The sequence below is a fragment of the Cyprinodon tularosa genome, unplaced genomic scaffold (genome assembly GCF_016077235.1).
Source record: "Cyprinodon tularosa strain WSP-4 unplaced genomic scaffold, ASM1607723v1 ctg857, whole genome shotgun sequence".
NCBI classification, from domain to species: domain Eukaryota; kingdom Metazoa; phylum Chordata; class Actinopteri; order Cyprinodontiformes; family Cyprinodontidae; genus Cyprinodon; species Cyprinodon tularosa.
Window position 1 is genome coordinate 133,560 of NW_024039626.1, and position 16,875 is coordinate 150,434.

The 16,875-nt window shown below is 44.8% G+C and overlaps 1 protein-coding gene across 2 annotated transcripts in view; it reads right to left on the reverse strand.

Annotated features, from left to right (window-relative positions):
* LOC119775207 (BRCA1 associated protein) overlaps nucleotides 1-16,875 on the reverse strand; it is a 41,071-nt gene that overhangs the window by 16,394 nt on the left and 7,802 nt on the right. For both annotated transcript variants that reach the window (XM_038273100.1, XM_038273098.1), the window contains exons 6-8: nucleotides 14,257-14,405; nucleotides 13,953-14,028; nucleotides 13,716-13,854 (exon numbers count right to left, since the gene is read on the reverse strand). In XM_038273100.1, the coding sequence (XP_038129028.1) occupies nucleotides 13,716-13,854; nucleotides 13,953-14,028; nucleotides 14,257-14,405 (364 nt within the window). The remainder of the gene's footprint in view (nucleotides 1-13,715; nucleotides 13,855-13,952; nucleotides 14,029-14,256; nucleotides 14,406-16,875) is intronic.

Consider the following 16,875-nt stretch of genomic DNA (forward strand, 5'->3'; position numbering starts at 1 on the left):
TTTTTTTTTAAACAGAAATGTTCTAAATTTTGGGACGATAATGTCTGATAAAGAGTAAATTTATATACGAGTTTAAGCCAGAATGATTTGACATTTAAAAATGATTTCCCTACAACTTTAAACTAAAGTGGAATCAGTCATTGATGAACTTATCAGCACAGAAATGATTCAGCAGCCTTCCTCAGTCATCAGAACTGAAACCAAAGGAAACGTGTTCTTTTATAGTGAGTAAATAGGATAAATTGATATATAATAGAAGAGAGATAAAAAGTTTCTGACAACAAAAGTCAGGAGAGTTTTTTTTTAATGGCTCAAAAAGAGTTTTAGGAACTTTGCCACTGCTAATTTGTTAAAAAAACAAAGCCGTTTTCAACAAGATTATTTTATTTACCATAAGGATTTTTTTTTTCAAACTGATGGTTGCAAGGGGCGCTCAAAAAATGTAAGGAAAAAAGTGGCAAAAAGTTTTTTTCTCATAATCCTTTATATTTTGCAACAAAATTATCATATATAAGGCGTAATAATATACTAACACTTATCTTAGAGGCCAATTCTGTCATAAAAGATTACCCCATGGTTACAGGGAACTGACATGTTCCCTGTTTGAGGCTCCGATAAAAGGTGAACTCATTTTGGCTTTTAAAAAAAACTACTGCCTTCATCTGTAGGAAATAAACAGTTTCATCAAAATAAATCTGTTTGGATTAATAGTTTATATAAAATGATAAAAAAGCTTCTTCATGTCCTGTGATGTAGAGAATTAACCCCGCTCTTCTACCAAAGTAACTGATCGACCCTCTTTATACGACCAGCCCAGCACTAAAACAAACAACAGGCGGATAATACGCATAGCAGCTGTTGAACCTGATACTTTCCCACTGGTTGCTGGACATTTTGGCGTTAACCTATTTTTCAAGTGAAACGAGAGACATCTAAAGGCCCACGGTTCCTGGACTCAAGCAGCAAAATCTGAAGAGCTGTTAAAACTAAAGAGAAACATAAAACTGGAGTCATCTGCAGTAGAAAAAAAAAGGAAAATATGAGGGAGGAGCAGAAAGATTGCTGTAACATGTGGACAAAGAAGCTACCATAAAAACCATAATAGATTTAATCACGCTTAGTTGCACAAAAACTACAAATCCCACACTTAAACTCATCGCTGACTTTTTCAATGTTTTTTTTCAAAGCAGCATTTGCTAGAAAAAAACAACAACTTCTCCTTCTAACAGGAATCTTTCAAACAGACGGCCAGCCTTTAATTACAAAAACAAAACAATGTCACTTCTTGGAAGCTTATCCCTGCAGGGAAAATGGTTGAGATTTTTTAGAGAAAACAGGTGAATTCATTAAAGACGAGTTCTATTTCATCCCTACTGACCGCCAGAGGCGGTGCTTCAAGCACTGAATGATCATTCTTGCGCATGCGCAGGTCGAGTATTAATGACAACAAAGTCAGCTGTGACCTGCCGGGGACCCACGTGACTCTATATAGTCACGTGGCACCCGGCAATCAATCCCTTTTGTTCTTCTCGCGCGCAGGTGTGTTGAGTACCGGAGTGTGGTCGTGTGAAGCTGGTTGCTTCTGTGTATACCACTAGTTTCCTGGCTGCTTGTTGCTGGTAGCCCCGTGACCGGGTTTGGTCGGAGCTGCGGGTAAGTCTCGCCCTCCAGGGGCTGCACAAGCTGCTTTCACCTTACCAGATCTGCGGTGACTGGTAAGTTTTCGTTCTTTTCTCAGCAGTAGTTTACTGTTCGCTTTGATTTGCCACGTTAATTTTGTGGCTCTTTTGACTCACGGTAGCGTTTCTGCTCGCGCTGAGTTGTTTTCAGTTTGTTTGCCTAAGCCCACCAGTAGCGTTTCTGCTCGCGTTGGGTTCTTCTATAGTTTGTTTATCTACACTCACCAGTGGCGTTTCTGCTCGCGCTGAGTTGTTTTCAGTTTGTTTGCCTAAGCCCACCAGTAGCGTTTCTGCCCGCGTTGGGTTCTTCTATAGTTTGTTTATCTACACTCACCAGTGGCGTTTCTGCTCGCGCTGAGTTGTTTTCAGTTTGTTTGCCTAAGCCCACCAGTAGCGTTTCTGCTCGCGTTGGGTTCTTCTATAGTTTGTTTGCCTAAACTCACCAGTGGCGTCTCTGCTCGTGCTGAGTTCATCTTTAGTTAATAATCGATTTGCTAGTGGCGTTTCTGCTCACGCTGAGTTTGGAATCTCTGCGGGGGTTTTCCTACAACGAGTCGCCAGTAGCGTTTCCTGCTCGTGTTGACTTGTCCTTGGTAGCAGGCTGATCACGCCTTTCAGCAGTATGATGCTGGATAATTTATGTTGCTCGACCTGTCTGGCTCCACTTCAGCCGGATGACGGGCATGACTTGTGTCCCTCCTGCCTCGGTGTGGAACATCTCCGGGAGGCGCTGTCAGATGACGCTTGCCCCAACTGTCGCGTCATGCCCCGGTCGGTCAGACTGGATCGGTTGGCTGCACTGGAGCAGCCTACCGACTGGGCGAGCGCTTCGCCGCGTGCTCGTTTGCCGATGGAGAAAGCGGTGTGCAAACGATCTACTGTGGCTGCACCTTCGGTACCGACGAAGCGTGCTAGACGGACCGATGCAGGGAGGTTGTCCACCAGAGTGGATCATCTCACTACTGAGCTGGCCCAAATGAAAGCCCTCCTCCAGTCCTTTCAGACTGCTGGTGATCGCGGCACGGCTCTCCCTACCGAGCAGGATGAAACGTCAGTCAATGACGACGATGCTGTTTCTGTGGCGGCCTCTGGCACCCATTTCTGTGAGGACCTTCCGGAGCTGGGCTCCGGGGCCTCTGGGTCGGACTCCATTGCCTCCCAGGAGGATACGGGGGAGTCTGTGACATCCGCTATTCGAACGGCTCTTGCCCGTTTACAGATTAGTGTTCCTCAGGCCCAGCCTGCGGCTTCCAGCGCCTTCTTTAGGCGCAGTAGGTCAGAGACTGCCTTTGTGGTTCCTCCCTCGGCGGAGTATGTGCGGGAACTGCATGCTTGCTGGTCAGACACCAAGGCGTTTTCACGTCTGACGACGGATGGCAGGGTCCTGGCAGCTATGCAGGAGGCACCCAAGGTTGGCTTGGGGCAGATGCCAGCGGTGGAACCGGGCATTGCCTCTCTTATAATCCCGCCTGATGAGGCCTTGCGGCCCAATGCCCGTTGTCCGCGTCCTCAGTGCCGTATTACCGACGACCTTCTCTGTAAGGCCTATGACTCTGGGGCCCGCATGGGCCGGATTGGGAACTCTCTCTCCCATCTTATGCTGGCCCTGTCTTCCTCCTTGGAATCTGTTCCGCTGGATCATGCCACGCAAGGCCTGGTTGATGCATCTCTGCAGGCCTTTGCTCTTATGACGAGGGAACTTGGACGCACACTCTCCACACTGGTTCATGCTCGCCGCCAGGTCTGGTTGGCGCAGTCACCACTAACTGAGCCTTGTAGGAGGACCCTCCGGGCCCTGCCTGTGGTCCCGGGGGAGCTTTTTGGTTCAGCGGCACTGGACGCCTTGGACCGTACGGCTCAGGCCTCTAGAACGAGGCAACAGCTGGCAGGGCTTCACAGACGTGATCGCCAGCCAGTAAGCACCTGGGCAGCTGCGGGTCCTTCACGGAGGTCCTTAGTGCCTTCTCCTTCTCCCACTGAGCCCCAGGGTCTGTTACCAGGTCAGAGATCGGTCCGGGGACCTGCTCTAGATCGGAGGAACAGAGCTCGAGACCAGGCTGGGACGAGGTCCTTTCATCCCTTTCGAGCCGCGCAGTCTGGCCGGCGTCCTCCCGGGCCTTCGAAGGGCCGGGGGACCCGCAGATGATGCCTTAGGGCCGGCGGTCGGTTATTTTTCCCCGGGACAGCTCAGCTTCTGGGCTGCCCACACCCCGGACTTGTGGGTGTTGTCCACCCTGTCCCGGGGGTACCGTCTTCAATTCCGCCGCCGGCCACCTATCCCTGGCCGGGTCAGGATGACTGTGATCCACGACCCGGTGAAGGCACAGGCACTGAACCAAGAAATCTGCACCTTGCTGGCCAAGGGTGCTATAGTGCCTGTGGACCCCCTGCTGGATCCAGGGGGCTTTTATTCCACGTATTTTCTGGTTCCGAAGAAGACCGGGGGCCTGCGTCCAGTCTTGGACCTCAGAGGCCTGAATGTGTACTTGAAGGCCATGCCCTTTCATATGCTGACCACCAAGGAAGTGTTGCAGGCGATTTCCCCGGGCGATTGGTTCACTTCCATAGATCTCAGGGATGCTTATTTTCACGTTCCGATCGCTCCGCCCCATTGGCGGTTTCTTCGTTTTGCTTTTCAAGGGAGGCATTTCCAGTTCAGGGTCCTCCCGTTCGGACTTTCACTGTCCCCCAGGGTGTTCACCCGATGTGTTGCAGCGGCCCTCTCTCCTCTGCAGGCACAGGGATTGAGGATCCTCCCATATCTGGACGACTGGCTCATTTGTGCCGCGACGTGGGACCAGGCGGTTCGAGATACTCGGTTAGTGCTCCATCATGTGGGATGCTTGGGCTTGCAGGTGAACATGGAGAAAAGCAGTCTGACCCCCTCACAGGAGACTGTCTTCCTGGGCATTGCCATGGATTCCATCTCAATGACTGCTTGCCCGTCACCCCAGCGGGTGGACAGTATATTGAGCGTGCTCCCGGAATTCAGGCGCGGCATGGCGCTGCCTCTTGTGCGGTATCTTCGACTCTTGGGCATGCTTACAGCTGCGTCCGCCGTAGTGCCCTTGGGGCTGCTGTCATTGCGGCCCCTCCAGATGTGGTTGAACAGCTTGAATCTGGATCCCACACGGAACACTCATCGTCTCCGAAGACTTCGGGTGGGGCCTCAGTGTCTTCAGTCTCTGTCCCAATGGAGGGTGAGGTTGTTTATGACCACAGGGGTCCCGCTCGGTTCCCTCCCGTGTCGTCGGGAAGTTGTGTTTACAGATGCATCCTCCACGGGCTGGGGTGCAACCTGGCGGGGTCAAATGGCACAGGGGACATGGTCCCAGCGGCAGGGCAGGGAACACATCAATGTCCTGGAGTTACAGGCTGTGCTTCTGGCTCTTCAGAGCTTTCTTCCAGGCTTGCGGGGGAAGCACGTGCTGGTGAGGTCAGACAACACCACAGTGGTCTTTCACATCAACCACCAGGGGGGCACGAGGTCAAGGAAACTGTTGTGCTTGACTCAACGGCTTCTGACCTGGGCAGCTCCACGCATAGCCAGCCTCAGAGCAGCCTACATCCCAGGGCCGGAGAACGTGCCAGCAGATTTTCTATCCCGTCAGAAGCCGCTTCCAGGGGAGTGGAAGCTTCACCAAGAGGTGGTGGAGTGCATCTGGAAGGTCTTTGGCAGGGCGGACGTGGACCTCTTTGCCTCAAGGGACGCATTTCACTGTCCCCTTTGGTTCTCGTTGGACAACAGCAGCCCTCTGGGCCACGATGCTCTGGCACACGACTGGCCCAGGACCCTCCTTTATGCCTTTCCGCCATTCAGCCTACTTTTTCAGACTCTCCTCAGGGTACGTCAGGAGGGGCACAGGGTCCTGCTGGTGGCCCCCTACTGGCCAGCGAGGACTTGGTTTCCTCTACTGTGCGAGCTCAGCTCCGGCTCGCCAATGCGTCTCCCCTCCAGGAGAGACCTTCTTTCCCAGATGGGGGGTCAGATCTTGCACCCCGAACCGGACCGGCTCCAGCTCTGGATTTGGCCCCTGCAAGGCCGGGGTCCACCTTCTCAAGATACACTGGGTCCATAGGGCATACAATGGCTAATGCATGGGCGCCGTCCACGCGAGCTGTCTATGCTAACAAGTGGACGGTCTTTGCGACCTGGTGCCGTGATAGAGGGCAGGACCCGGTGCAGTGCTCAGTTTCTGACATACTGACCTTCCTGCAGGCATTGCTGGATCAAGGACGGTCCCCATCTACCTTAAAGGTGTATGTGGCTGCCATTTCCTGTTGGCATGTTGGGCTGAATGGTTGTTCTGTGGGCCGAGACAAGGATGTTGTACTGTTTTTAAGAGGTGCTCGGCGTTTGCACCCACCCAACCGCCCTGTGGCACCGGCGTGGGACCTTTCTCTTGTGCTTGAGGCTCTTCGGTCCCTCCCATTTGAGCCCCTGGCGTCGGCGGACCTCAAATGGCTCTCACTGAAGACTGCGTTCCTTTTAGCTATGGTTTCCGCAAAACGTGTAGGGGAGTTACAGGCTCTCTCGATAGCCGAACCCTGCTGCCGGTGGAATCCTGATGGCTCAGGCGTTACACTGTGGGCTGATGTAGCATTTATTCCTAAGGTATCACTGCCAGCAGGCAGCACCCAGCCTCTCCATCTTGCCCGGTTTGACTCCGGAAGTCCCTCTGAACCACTGTGTCCTGTCCGTGCCCTTGAGACATACATCAATGCCACGGCATCCTTCCGAAAGACAAATAGCCTTTTTGTTTGCTACGCTGGCTCACGGAAAGGTCAGGCACTTTCTAAGCAGCGACTTGCACACTGGGTTGTGGATTTGATCTCCAAGGCTTATGCCTTGCAGGACCGGCCACTGCCGGCGGGAGTGAAATGCCACTCTACAAGGGGCATGTCGACATCGTTTGCTGCTATGACTGGGGTGCCATTGGATGTTATATGTCGTGCGGCCTCCTGGAAGTCACCTAGTACCTTTACTCGGTTCTACAGGGTGAATGTGGCTGCGCCCCATCCGCTTCAGGGAATCCTCGAGCAGCATGCCTCTACATCACATTAGGTGGGTGGTGTAGTCGTTGTTCCTTGAATGTTGCTGATTCCTCGTGACCTTGTTGATATGAGTCATCCAGTGCTTGAAGCACCGCCTCTGGCGGTCAGTAGGGATGAAATAGAACGAAAGTTACTACCGTAACTACGGTTCTATGAATCCCGGATGACCGCCAGAGTGCTTGGTCCCTCGGAATCTCTGCTTTCGCGAGAAGATTGAGGGATTGATTGCCGGGTGCCACGTGACTATATAGAGTCACGTGGGTCCCCGGCAGGTCACAGCTGACTTTGTTGTCATTAATACTCGACCTGCGCATGCGCAAGAATGATCATTCAGTGCTTGAAGCACCGCCTCTGGCGGTCATCCGGGATTCATAGAACCGTAGTTACGGTAGTAACTTTCGTTTCTCAGTCAAACAAAAGGATTTTCAGCCAAGAGGTTTGATAGAATCTTTGCCTCGAAGCAAGAAACAACGGTTTAAGAGATATACGCAGCAGTGAGTCAACAGCCAGACCATCTAGGAGATATTTCAGAGCAGAACTTTAAGAATGGAAGCAAATTAATTAATTAAGCAGCATTCGTTTTCACTGCAAGTTTTTTTTTCTCAGATCTGAATGTTCAGCATCAAGTTGTGTCCGAGTCAAATAAAAAAACGTTTTTCTATCAGGACCAATAGCTTGAAGCAATTTATCAAGTCTAAACTTTATAGCTATAAAAACAACTGCTGACGTCTCAGAGCTCAGCAGAGATCACGTCTACATGTGGCTTTTGTTTACAATTTTACACGTCGTCATTAAACTCCAGGGTCTGAGTTACAGAGGACTCTCTCAACTGAGAGGTGCCGGTTTGTTAGATCTCCCACAGCCATTTTCCATTGGTAATAACTATTAGCTTTATTTCAGTTCAGGTCAACACTACCTGGGGCAGGTGGCTTTCCATTACAATTAAAGCAATATGGACATGGTCGTCATGGGAACACAGTCCGCCCCAAACGTATATGACAAAGAGACAAGGAGACTTGAAAAACCGTGCCGAGACCGGTCCGAGCTCAGTAACTGAGATAACTTATCGTGTGTAAATGGAAAGCAAACTGAACTGAACCGAGCTAGACACAACCGGACCGAGCTAACTGTAGACCAGTTCCAGAGGTGGGCTCGGCTCGGTTTTTCCCAGGCTCGGTTGTCTGATAACAAGAGCGCATGAGCAGAACGCGTCATCTCCGTCTGGCAGCACATCCTGATTCACACTCCATTCCAGTAGTTGGCGGTAATGCCCCTCCAGAAACAGAAGAAGAACAACAACTTCTTCCTCAACTATAAACAACAATCAAAATCTTCTCCATGCAACATTTTGAATAATGGCATTTTAAACAATAACACCGAAGTACAGCAATAATAATCAAGCATAACTTTATGAATGTGACAGGCGCTGCCATTTTGATTTGCTTGATTCCCTCCATCTTTGTCTTCTTCTTCTTATGTTTTATGGCAGTTGACAAACAACTTTTGGTGCATTACCGCCACCGACTGCTTGGTTTCCTCCTTCAATACTGGCAGTAATACCGCAGATCGTCACTAGGAGGCGAGGAGTCGAGGAACTGAGATAGCGTGATGTGTAAACGGTCGTCAGAACCGAGCTCGGCCTGGTTAACTGATCCGAACTCAGACCGGTCTCCGCATGGATCAGTTTTTCAAGGGTAGAATAAATGGGGTATAAAGTGCTGGTTATCCTCCCGCAGCAGTGTGTCGCAGTGAGCTTGTCGCGGATATTTTTGCTTTAAGCCCAATATTAAAGTGTGGTCTGGCCTGTTATTCTACGCCGCATGCAAGACGACAATCAGGAACTAGCTGTGGGTCTAGATACGGCCGAGGCGGTGAGAAAGTGGGGGCAAGTTTGTGTGAAAATGGAGGGACATGAGGGTGAAAAAGAGCGGAGATCCAGGTGGAAAAAGGGTCCCAGCGTTCTCGCTCACTTCGCTGTTCTAGCTGGCTCATCTTCACGAGTCGTTTCCCACAGTGGAGGTCATACAAACCCGGTTTCTGAGCATAAATCAGCGTTAAGGAGAAATTTCTGCACAGATTATGATTTTATTCAGACCTTAAAGATCCAGAACAGACTGCAGGCTGCAACAGGAAGCCCTCTGGATAAGAGCAGGAGAAGGAGCAAAGGAGGACACAAGTTAGAAGGCAGATGAGGGTAATACTAGCTAATGCTAGCTTGCTATAGGGGTTCAAATAAACACTTAACCAATGATACAGAGATTTAATGCTTACATATAGGAGTTATTAATGCTGTATAACATGTTAAATTAGAGGTTCCATGTAAATGTTCCTCTTCCTCACTGAACAAATCCCCACTGATCCTCCATCACACGTTTAAGCTACATCTATCACTACATGATTGGACCGTGCTTTATTGCCAGGTTGGTGCCTTTAACCTTTTTTTTTTTATTTTAAATGAAGCACGATGAGCTGTAAGCCCAGACACATCCAAAAAGACTCTAAAAAACATTTAGGATGTTGATTATATGTAGTAATGGACAGGTGTTTTTCAATGTTAACCATAAAAACACTGAAGCTAAAATATCTGTTTGTTTAGATCAGTTTAGTGAACCAGCAGGTTGGGGTTTAAAATGGTGGAGAGGTGATCAGTGTTTGTAGCAGAGAGAAACAGAAGTCCTGACTTTGCCACTGATTTACGGAAACTGTGAGTGGAGTAAACTGTGGCTCCATGAAGTCTTCCCTGCCTTAAACACACACACCTACATACACAAGCCATCACCCATAAATCTGACTTCTTCCATGTTAAAACGTGTGTTTTGGTGATGAGCTTCAGTTAAAACCTGCTGGAAAATCCAGCAGCTTCAATGTTTCTTTTTTTTCTTCTAAACTCTGGGTTCTTTTTTCAAACCAGAAAAGCCCACAAGAGGGCGCTCTCCACAGCAGCTTTGGTGCTGATGTCAATCTTAGAAGGATGCTAACATTAGCCCGCCATGCTAGCAGAACTCCTGTCTCTTTTCCAACAAGAACAGTGACTCCAACACATTTAGAAAGTCCCTGCAGGCAGTTGGAAAATGTTATGTTGCTTCTTTATAAAGATTTTACTTATTGTATACGAGTCCAGGAGAAAATAGTAAAAAATCCATGACAAACTGCTAATGTTGCTAAAGCTACATTCACATGAACACCCCTACACACGTCACTTTAAGGTTGAGTCAGACTATGTGACTTTTTTTTTATTTATAAGCCGGTATTCGCAAAGATTTTCCAACAGATTACCACATCCTGCTGGTGTTTTATATGTTATTATTTAGTTTTATGCTTTAATTCTGCTTAATTTCTTATTAATTAAAGCCTTATTGTGTATTCCAGTAACAACAGTGGCACAGTAACGGAGGTAAACAAGAAAGCAATGTTGCTTACTTGCTTAGCAACGTTGCTAAACAAGTTAGCGTCTCACAGAAAAGTGATTAGGTTTTCAAGAAACCGTAAAAAATTTTGATTTTAAGAGGGCTCAGACTGGAACAGCACTGGGAATACCTTATGAACGCTGGGGTCCACCAAAGAGGAAGCTAATGATTTGATGAATTAAAGGTTGTCCAAACATTTTAATGCATTTCATTTATTGTCATTCCAATGAAAAAATGTTAGCCTAAGACTTTTTAAAATGTATTTACTGTATTTTCGCGACTATAAGGCGCATATAAACGTCTTTTTTTCCCTCAAAATGTGCGGCGGGCCCTATAGTGCGGTGCGCCCTATGTGTGTTGTTACTGCGGATGTTGTTGAGACCACCATGAGAAAAAGGGGGAAGTGTGGGCGTGGATTGTGTATAAAAGAACAGGTATGTGCTTTATGCAGAACATTGTTGTCTTAACAACCCTAAAAATGGCAATGAGACACGCCTATTAAGCACAGTTTAAACTGAAGGCTATCAGCTACGCAGAAGAACATGGAAATCGAGCAGCCGCGAGAGAATTCAAGATTAATGAATCGATGGTTCGCAAGTGGAGGAAGATGAAAAACGAACTCTGACAGGTGAAGAAGACGCAGCTGAGTTTTCGTGGACATAAGGCGAGGTGGCCCGAGTTGGAGGAAAGACTCGAGCGGTGGATCATCGAGCAAAGAACGAGTGGGGCGAGCGTTTCGACGGTCGTTCGATTAAAAGCAGTAACGCTAGCGGAAGAAATGAAAATTGAACATTTTCAAGGAGGTCTGTCGTGGTGCTTTCGTTTTATGAAACGGTGCAATTTTTCCATCCGGACCAGGACTACAGTAGCGCAACAACGTCCGGCGGATTATAATGAAAAGCTGGCGAGCTTCCACTCCTAATGCAGCAAACACATCGCCGACAAACTCATCCAGCCAAGCTACATTACCAACATGGACGAGGTGCCGCTCTATTTTTAAATACGCAGTAGAGGTATTTAAACATAGTAGATGTTATTTACAGGTATATAAAACCCGCGCCCTATAGTCCGGTGCGCCTTGTGTGTGTGTTAAATACAGTAATGGCACACATAACTGAGACTGCGCCTTTTAGTACGATGCGCCTTATGGTCGTGAAAATACGGTATTTCAAATATTTCTCCTCTTAAAGCTGTGTCCCTATTTACGTTTGTTAGAAACAGAAATTCTCCTTTTCCTTGATGTTATTAAAGGAGGCTCTGGGGGCGACTGCCTAAAACATAGAGTCAATGTACATCAGTTTATTTAATATCAGTTGGCTTAAGGCTGGTTTATTTTCAGGAACCAGGTTGTCTGCGTGTGTCACCGATATGCCCCCCCTCCATTCTATCTGAGAATAAATTAGCATCCAAACAACACAAGCTAACTAAATTGACTCTCTTCTCCAAGCAGGTAAAATGGATCCTGCCCACAACTGAACCCAGAGTAGATGATTTTCCACTGAACTCATAAGCAATTTCGAACTCAGTTCCGACATCACCGATAAATTTTGCTCATAAGTCTATACTGAAACTGTCCCCACTGTAGAAACATTTAAATAACAACCTGGCAAGATATTTATGAACACTTTAACCCTAAGCTCCCATCTTTTCATAACCTTTGCCCAAAGGAAATGGATATCAAAATGCCATTGGTTAATTAAACCATATAAATCCCCCATGCTTGTGATGCATCTCATGTGAAAGCTAAGATCTTCTACTTTTTCGTGATATCTGTACAAACTCCAACCTGAGCTATGCAACTTTAAACATGTCAAAAATTATATTTTTTTCTCTTTCAAAAGAAAATGCAACTCTTAATAGTCTATATCTTGGGTATAATTCATGGTTGCCCTCTCCAACTCACTACACTTGTTGTTCATGTTGTGGACAACAACTGTATAATACTTCACATCTCTAGTCATTAACATTGTCAAACTGTGAGCCTATGTGTATGCAGAAGATCCAAATTAGATCCAAATTAGAACCAAAAGGGCCAAACTGGATTATTTGAATTTTATGTCTAATTTGACCATAAAACACATGAAGTTTTACAAAAATTTTAATTCAAACAACTTTTTTGATCTTCTCGCTCCCTAAGCACATTAATAAGCATTATCTTTTCAGCCCGCTTCTACACTTTCAATACTTCATGAAAAGCTCATCTCATTGGCTTACAAAATATGTCAGCGTTTTATTGGTCACTGATTTGGAGAAATTCAGCTGAACAAAGACTGGGGACGGCGTTTCTTATGTGTTGGACGTTTCCAGCGTATTCTGGATACTGAGAAAGGAACTTATGCTTGATTTTGGGAGCAAATACATTTGTGAATAAGTAGCGTAATTAATCTAAAACGGTAGACATAAAACTGTAAAAAGAGAAAAAAATTAGCTCTTATCAACTTTATTTTTACTTCTATTTGGGAAAAAATTAGTTTTCAAAGTTTATTATGTTATTTTATCTTATGGGATATTGAACTGGATAATACTTTTCTGTGGACAAAACCAGCCCATTTATGGCAGGATAGAATGAGTGCCAGAAAACAAAAACAAGAAGTGAAAATGATGGATTCTAATTTAATTACAGATAATTCATTGTTGTTGTTTGCAGAGTATAGTTTGAGACGATCATTGTTTTCTGTAGGACAGCCTGATTCTAAAGAGGTCCAACATGCTTGGTTTTGTTTACAAATAAGTTTACTGTTAGATGCGGAACAAAATGTGACGTCAAACCGTTCCGGTGTTCGGGCGGTGGGAGCTAAGGGGTTAATGATTTTTAGGATGGATGGAATAAAAAAATAAAAACTCTAATGCATTGCTTTTATTTACCATGCAGCTGTTTGACAGTCACTGTAATCAGGAGCAAACAGAGCTTTGAAACCAGGTGACAATGCTACCTCTATGGGGTTTTAAGTTTCTTCTGCCCCCTTGAGGACAAAACTGATTATAGCAACAGAAATATATTTTATCAAAAAAGGTTTTGAGAGTTATTTTCCGGTTTTTTAGATTTTAATTTTTTCAATTTGTTTTATTCATTAACGACTAAATTTCTATTTCTTTAAATATATATTTTTTTACAGATTTTATATTTTCGATTTCTTTTTCAGATTGAGTTTTACCAATCTAATTTTTTTCCGAGTTTGTTTCAAAGATCATATTCTTTTCACTTCAAAGTCATTGCAGAAGGTCTTGACCAATAGGAATGATTGTTGCTGATCCAGCAGACCAATAGAAATATCCCTTCCTGAAGTGAAGACAATGTGATCTGAGGAACGCAATTAAAAAAGAAGGCAATTCTTAACTCAACCTGAAAAAGAGAAATTTGAAAAATAAAAATAAAAGATATATATATGAAACAAAATTTGAAATCAAATATGAAAGGAAAAAGCCTAAAAAACAGTAAGGTTACTTTATTATAATAAACTACTATTAAAAGGTCTTATAAAGATTCCTTTCTTTGCAACAATGAAACAAAATTCACTCTATATCTCAGCATATGAAGTTATATAAAAGATATAAACACTAATAAAGCTCCTACCTCCTGCGTAGTCCCACACACGGTGATTAGTGAGCTGCATGGCGTACGTGTGCTGCGTTTCCTCAAAGTGCTTGTAGGCATGCCGACTGACGTAGCGACCGCAGCCGATGTGCCCGCAGATCAAACAAATCCACAGGTTCTGACAAAATAAATCAAAAAGAAAAATCAGAATGATAAATTTAAGGTAAAACTCCAACAAGATTAATTGGCTCTGATAAATATGACATCATTAGTCACCTCCTGAACTCCACACTCAAAGCATTTGTTCTCTTCAACCGGCTCTGGTGTCTGACAGTAGCGACACACAGGACACCTAGAAAAACACAGGACGCACTGAGCTGAGGTCACCGGCGCTTTGTGAGGGAGAAGAATACAAGCAAAGAGCTGCACAGGCAAACAAAGCTGAGGGAAACATCCAGAACAGTTAGAATCAGGCACACATTGGCTGCCTGTAAAGAACAGGAGGACGGAAAGACGTTGGCTCCTGTGAGGGGAAGAAACGGCAGCTTGAACAGGACAAAGAAGGAAGAGTCCAACTCACGAGGCGTCTTCCCACCGCTGGAGACACTGGCTGTGAAAGCTATGGTTGCAGAGGGTGGTGAGGATGCCGTTGACAGACTCGTCCATCCTCTCCAGGCACACGGTGCACTTAGGCAGCTCGGTCAGCTCCATCACTGGCAGGCTGGCTCCCTGGGAGGGGGGTGAAAGAACAAGGACAATGGCGAATATTTTCAAATCGGTGTCTTTGATCCCCCAATAAATGGATGTTTGAGGATTTTTGAAGGAAATGTAATTTTTTTTCATGATAAAATGATTTTTAAAAAGTTACTCAATCTAACTCAATTTAAACAAAACAGGACATTTTTCAACAAATCAAAACAGCACTTAAAGCTTATTGCTACAACCTTTTTATTGGCAGCTGTTGGTAAATGAATAGTACAATTTCTAAATTTAGGACAATTTGATTTAATTGCAATATCGATATAAACAAGATAATAAAGGGAGGCTGTTTCTCAATTCACTACAACGCGAGTACGGACTCGTGTCTTCGCCAAGTATGTTCTTCAGGAGAACACAGGAAAGTATGGACTCTGGGAGAACGGGAGCACGCAGGATGAATCTGGGTCAATGGGAACAGAAGCGTAATGATGATGTCACCACACGCTCTGCTCGTCTAGAGCCTCATTTCACCTCCTGTTATTAACAGTCTCTAGATAATAATAAATTCTGACCTTGTTCATTTAGTGGGGAAATAATAATTAACACAGTCAAATGAACACAAATCAAATAAATATTTTGCAGAACAAAATAAATAAAAAAATAAATAAAAAAATCGCCAGCGCTCCTTCGCGCACGGCTATGCAGAGAGAGGGCTGCTGCAGACGGGCTAACATTAGACCTGGCTGCCGTTAGCTTCGGAGATTCGCAAGCTGCTGAACGTCACAGTGATGCTTTCTCGCCTTAAATGATCTTAAAATATACTTTTATTGAACAACAGCACAGAAAAGAGAACTTTTAACTTTCAATGGAGCGCTCCATTGAAAGCTGCTGCAGTGCATGCTGGGACAGCTGTCAATCTCAAGACTGGACAACCCTGCTCTGATGCATGCTGGGTAAAGATGGAGGGAGGAGAACAACATCTGGGGACTTTGTCCGTTCTCAGCCTCCTTGTTCTTGTGAATTAGAAAAGTACTAGGGCTGAGGTTGATTATGTTTCACGAGTACACGAGAACTTACAAGTACACATATTGAGAAACGGCCCAAGACTAGAAAGTGAACAGAAGGAACAGAATCCTGAACAAATTGTGAAAATTATTTGGCCAAATTTATAAAACTTCTTCAATGAACGCTTGGTCTAAATAAAAAAAAAAAACTGACTTCAATCAGTGACCAACAATAACGTGATGATAGACGAGTAAATCTATGAGAGTTTTGTTTTGTTTATGTAAAGCTAAAACCTCAATTACAGATTAGGCTTGTCCCGATCCGATCCACGTATCGGATCGGGACGCCGATATTGGCAAAAAAAATGCGTATCGGCGAAGCATGTAAAATGCCGATCCAGACTGCCGATCCAGTTTTTTTTTTTAATCCGGTCCGTATTTTCCAGTTTCGCCGATTGAAACGATCCATTCCACTATTTTGCGGCAGTGTTCCCCTGTTTTGCATTTTTATTAAAACTTACAGTAATACTTGCACCTTTAACTGTTTACAGTTTTACTGCTCACTGTGCAATTTCAGATTGCTATTCATAATTTTGTCCAGTTTGTGTTTATCTCTTAATAAACATGGAAGTTTGTTGTTACCAAGCATTGTGTTTTATTCAATCTCACCTAATTTAGCTGGCTAGATGTTATCAAGAGTACTAAAACCCTTTTCAACATGAGTCTTACAACTAAGGCTAAATACTTAAACTTAAACTTAAATACATGCTCGGATAGGCTGGTATCGGCCAGTATCGGTATCGGATCGGAAGTGCAAAAACCTGGATCGGGACATCTCTATTACAGATACTAATAGAGCTGAAACAATTCATCAGATTAACTATTTTAGTAAAGGATTAATCAATAACTAGAGTATACAGATTGTAAAGCATGCCTTTAGCTAACAGAGTAACCCACTTAGAGCAGCAACTATACCAAGATTGTAAAAATATATAAACATTTTGGATTTAAGATTAAAAAAAATGTTTTCATCTGTCAATATGCTCTATCCAGTGGAAAAGTTTAAGTTTCACCTGGTTTCATTTTGGAAAAAGTCTCCTTTAAGTAACCTTTGGCTATCTGATTATTGATCCATTAATCGAAAAAATAATCTACAGATTAATCAATTTGCAAAATAACCGTTAGTTGCAGTCCTAAACAATGCTAATTCATAAAAATAACAAACTAAAAACTTAAAATAAGAGACAAAAACTGCAGAGGAAATATTTCTGAGGCCAAATGACATAAAAATCACCAAGAATTCAAGATCCAACTGAATCCAGGCATCTTGTTAATCCTGCACTAAATCGAAATATTGTTTTGTATGCACCATGTTTATACAACAATAAAACTTGTCTAAGTCTAATCCAGCCAATTAACCAGCTTGATCATCTTCTTAGGAGGACCTTGAGCTAAATGGACCTCGCCCACGGCTCCAGCAGGTAGAGGTCAGAGGT